At 38.0% G+C, this 5,022-nt stretch overlaps 1 protein-coding gene across 1 annotated transcript; it reads left to right on the top strand.

The window, feature by feature from the left end:
- Positions 1-2,218: 2,218 nt before the first annotated feature.
- LOC128636616 (olfactory receptor 8D1-like) lies at positions 2,219-3,148 on the top strand. Its single transcript, XM_053689609.1, has one exon. It carries the CDS (start codon positions 2,219-2,221, stop codon positions 3,146-3,148), a length of 930 nt encoding a protein of 309 aa, XP_053545584.1.
- The last annotated feature ends 1,874 nt before the right edge of the window (positions 3,149-5,022 follow it).

Below are 5,022 nucleotides of genomic sequence, written 5' to 3'. Positions count from 1 at the left end.
AGCATAAAGGGTGGATTCAATAATTATGAGTATTAATATAGGTGTCAAACAAATACACATAATGAAGACTGTTGCCCATACTTAGAAATATTTTGTCCTTATTAAAAATGATGAAAAACTCCTAATTACTTCACATCCTAAGGAACATTGAACAACTTCCTGTTAGCACCTATTAAAGGAAATTAAAAGACAATCCACACCAGCTCCTTGAAAAAGCCACACATATACGGTGAAAGGTTCGTCGGAGAAACGGCATAGCCACGCCCACTCCTGTAAACGTCACTAGGAAAGGTATAGCGACTGTCCCAGTCTTAATGAGGTGAAGCTTTGAAAAGGATTAAATTTCATCTGCTTCTTTTTCACCTCTATACTCAGTAGACTTCGCCCACTAATTGCACATAGCGGAACTATATCCGAGTGGCTTCCAGTTGGGGCAAGTATTGTGGCTTTTTTATACTTGTAAATAATAAATATTGTTTTGTATCCTTATATCGGAGTTATCCAGATATATACTGATTGCCCTACAGTATAAAATTGGGTGTGTGCCATCACCAGAGCCAGTCTAAGCTCTGCAACATGTGAGTAGCAAATTGGCTGAATCTCAGAATACATATTTATTCACCTAACTGTACTTCACTATATTGTTGTATGTATTTTTTCTTGAAGCAAGAAGATTATCACATTATCATTGTGGGGATGCAACGTCAATAAGTGGAAGCAGACAAGCTCTTGTTTTAATATATATCCTTTATTAGTTTATCGGGTACACAAGTGCACCACTTTGTATTGCTTATGTTTTATATCACTTTTTAAGTTATTTATCCACACAAGTGATCATTGCACTTTTATTTTTGTTATTTATATATACTGTATATAATAACTTAAATATGTAAATATTTTTTTTTTTTGGTCAACCAGGTTTATCTATACAAATGGAAGGGATGAATCAGACAACGGTGACTTATTTTATTATTAAGGGGATTTCAGATGTCCCTCAGCTCCAGGCTCCAATCTTTATTGTTGTTCTGCTCCTCTATCTCATGACACTTGGCAGTAACATGACTATTCTTCATCTGGTCTGCCAGGATCCTCACCTGCACACACCCATGTATTTCTTTCTGGGCAACTTGTCTATTTTGGACATGTCTTATGCAACTGTTACTTCCCATAGAGTACTTGTCAATTTCATATCAGGACACAATAGTGTTTCATATGTTTCCTACATTGTGCAATTTTACATATTTGTATCATTAACAACTAATGAGTTGTTGATACTCACTGCTATGAGTTATGATCGCTATGTGGCCATCTGTAATCCGCTGTGCTATCACATGACCATGAGCCATACCGTCTGTATCCTACTGGCCATTTTCTGTTGGGTTTTAAGCTTCCTAGAAAGCTTACCCTTTCCTGTGTTAGTGGCACAATACACTTGTTACAAATCCAATATAATCAATCACTTCTTCTGTGATGTTATACCTCTTCTGAAACTCACTTGCAGTGACACCACTATGTTTTATATTTTGGTTTTCAGTGAAAGTCTATTTATGATCATAGCCCCCTTCATGCTCACCTTTATCTCTTATGTATTTATCATTACTGCTTTGAAAAGGATTAAATTTCATCTGCTTCTTTTTCACCTCTATACTCAGTAGACTTCGCCCACTAATTGCACATAGCGGAACTATATCCGAGTGGCTTCCAGTTGGGGCAAGTATTGTGGCTTTTTTATACTTGTAAATAATAAATATTGTTTTGTATCCTTATATCGGAGTTATCCAGATATATACTGATTGCCCTACAGTATAAAATTGGGTGTGTGCCATCACCAGAGCCAGTCTAAGCTCTGCAACATGTGAGTAGCAAATTGGCTGAATCTCAGAATACATATTTATTCACCTAACTGTACTTCACTATATTGTTGTATGTATTTTTTCTTGAAGCAAGAAGATTATCACATTATCATTGTGGGGATGCAACGTCAATAAGTGGAAGCAGACAAGCTCTTGTTTTAATATATATCCTTTATTAGTTTATCGGGTACACAAGTGCACCACTTTGTATTGCTTATGTTTTATATCACTTTTTAAGTTATTTATCCACACAAGTGATCATTGCACTTTTATTTTTGTTATTTATATATACTGTATATAATAACTTAAATATGTAAATATTTTTTTTTTTTGGTCAACCAGGTTTATCTATACAAATGGAAGGGATGAATCAGACAACGGTGACTTATTTTATTATTAAGGGGATTTCAGATGTCCCTCAGCTCCAGGCTCCAATCTTTATTGTTGTTCTGCTCCTCTATCTCATGACACTTGGCAGTAACATGACTATTCTTCATCTGGTCTGCCAGGATCCTCACCTGCACACACCCATGTATTTCTTTCTGGGCAACTTGTCTATTTTGGACATGTCTTATGCAACTGTTACTTCCCATAGAGTACTTGTCAATTTCATATCAGGACACAATAGTGTTTCATATGTTTCCTACATTGTGCAATTTTACATATTTGTATCATTAACAACTAATGAGTTGTTGATACTCACTGCTATGAGTTATGATCGCTATGTGGCCATCTGTAATCCGCTGTGCTATCACATGACCATGAGCCATACCGTCTGTATCCTACTGGCCATTTTCTGTTGGGTTTTAAGCTTCCTAGAAAGCTTACCCTTTCCTGTGTTAGTGGCACAATACACTTGTTACAAATCCAATATAATCAATCACTTCTTCTGTGATGTTATACCTCTTCTGAAACTCACTTGCAGTGACACCACTATGTTTTATATTTTGGTTTTCAGTGAAAGTCTATTTATGATCATAGCCCCCTTCATGCTCACCTTTATCTCTTATGTATTTATCATTACTGCTATCCTGAGGATACAATCTAGTTCTGGAAGACGTAAAGCCTTCTACACATGCTCTTCACACCTCACAGTTGTTATTCTTCTTTACGTGTCGATCACCTGCCAATATGTAAGGCCATCAGCAAAAGACAGTTTGGATGACAATAAGATGATGTCTCTATTTAACACTGCTGTTGTCCCCTTACTAAACCCATTGATATACAGCTTAAAAAATAAGGACGTGAAGTCAGCACTGAGACGTAAATTGATAACTTCTAAAACTTTATTATGATATTATAATATAACAATGTCACACACTCTTCCAGTTTGAGTTTTGCTTCAGCCTCAGTGACATGATTGTTCCCCAGCCCCAGAGTGAAACACTATGTCAGCCTCAAGCACCAGTTTACTTCATTTAACCACATCACTTCAAACCCAAAGGAGCAGCAGTGTCAACCTCAGACTGTAGAAGAGGTCAGGTATCTACCTAATTTACTAGAATGGAGCGAAGCAAGCACTCACATATTGAGCATCTAAAGCAAGATATGATATATTACAATCTCTTCTAAGTGGGAGACTGTAATTCGCAGCTTTTATTGTCACAGATGTAAACAGATGGCACACATTAAATGGATGTCTCCAAAGAGGGCAAATATAGGTCATGTAGAAGTTCTGTGTGTGTTACAGGTTTTACAGGGACTAAGGACTACATATGACACAAACCATGTTGCTTTTTGGCCATAATATAGATGCATTGATATCTAGAGGCCATGGGGCCCATTTATCAAGCTCCGGATGGAGCTTGAGGGCCTGTGTCTAAAGACTGCTGCTCGGACACACATCACCCAAAAATAAACCCGATTGAGTACGATCGGGTTGATTGACACCTCACTGCTGGCGGTCGATTGGCCGCGAATCTGCAGGGGGCGACGTTGTACCAGCAGCTCACAAGAGTCTGCTGGTGCAAAGCTGTATATGGAGAGCGTATTGCTCTCTGCATTTAGCAAGGTCTCGCGGACCTGATCAGCACTGTCGGATCAGGTCTGCTAGACCTTTGATAAATATCCCCCCATAGGTGTGACCTGTAACTCTCGGTGAGAGAAACCTGTTGTTGGTGAGCTCCATATGCTTGGTACAAAAAGATGGCACATGGTAAATGTTTATCTTCAAAGAGTGCAAAATTACAATGGGGATTACATATGGGGGCCTATTTATGAAAGGCCTGTCGGATATGATCCGACATTGCGTATCATGTCCAACAGACCTCGCTGAATGCAGAGAGCTTTATTAGTTATGAATAAGATTCGCAGCCAGGGGGTGTTAATCAACCTGATCGTATTCGATCGGGGTAAATTGCGGCAATGTCTGTCCACCTCCTCAGAGCAGGCGGACAAGTTATGGAGCAGCGGTCTTTAGACTGCTGCTTCATAACTGGTGTTTCTGGTGAACCTGAAGGCTCACCAGAAACACGGGGCTTCAAGCTCCATCCGGATCTTGATAGATATGCCCCATGATGTTGACCATGTATGGTTTGCATAAGTAACACTCAGCACTCAGTTGTTCCCAGACATCCATTTCCAGTTAGTTTTAAATAACTAAACTTAAAAAACCCCAAAAAGGAACATTATGTTCTCTAATTAGTTAAAGAATACATTTTTTTGCATTATTGTCTCCTGTTAACAACGCGGTTGATCACAGTGACCATGTGATAAGAACTGGCATGTCAGCGACTGTAAATCAGCAGCAGTTCTTTTCATTATTGTTTTGTTGAAAATGTCTCTATACTTATCATGCACCAGTCCTGTTACCACTGATCACAATATAAAGCCCTGTATATTATCAAAATGTATTCAGGACCTTTTTTCTTTACTAATCAAATTTCATCAATAAAGATGGTGTTTTTTTGTGCTTGCAACCCTCAGCTGTGAGCGATTTAAAAGACCATATATAAATAGGTTTATTAGATGTTAATCAAAATAATTTACATCTATACCAGACTTATTTACCTTCTTTAAGAAACAATATATTATTTTTTTGTGTGGTTTACTGAATAATGTTTCATAGTGTTTAAATTTAAGGTGCATTTGCTTAGCAAAGTGATGTGAAAACGCTTAGCAGCGAGGAGGAGTAAAAGGCAGCACGGCCTTATAATACATGGAACTGGAA

The sequence above is a fragment of the Bombina bombina genome, chromosome 7, assembly GCF_027579735.1.
Source record: "Bombina bombina isolate aBomBom1 chromosome 7, aBomBom1.pri, whole genome shotgun sequence".
Taxonomy (NCBI): Eukaryota; Metazoa; Chordata; class Amphibia; order Anura; family Bombinatoridae; genus Bombina; species Bombina bombina.
The sequence above is the reverse complement of the archived record's forward strand: the minus strand, read 5'-3'. Positions and strand labels throughout refer to the sequence as shown.

What these genes read in the sequence shown, in the direction of transcription:
- LOC128636616 (XM_053689609.1), top strand. Translation starts at nt 2,219, where the DNA reads ATGAATCAGACAACGGTGACTTATTTTATTATTAAGGGGATTTCAGAT.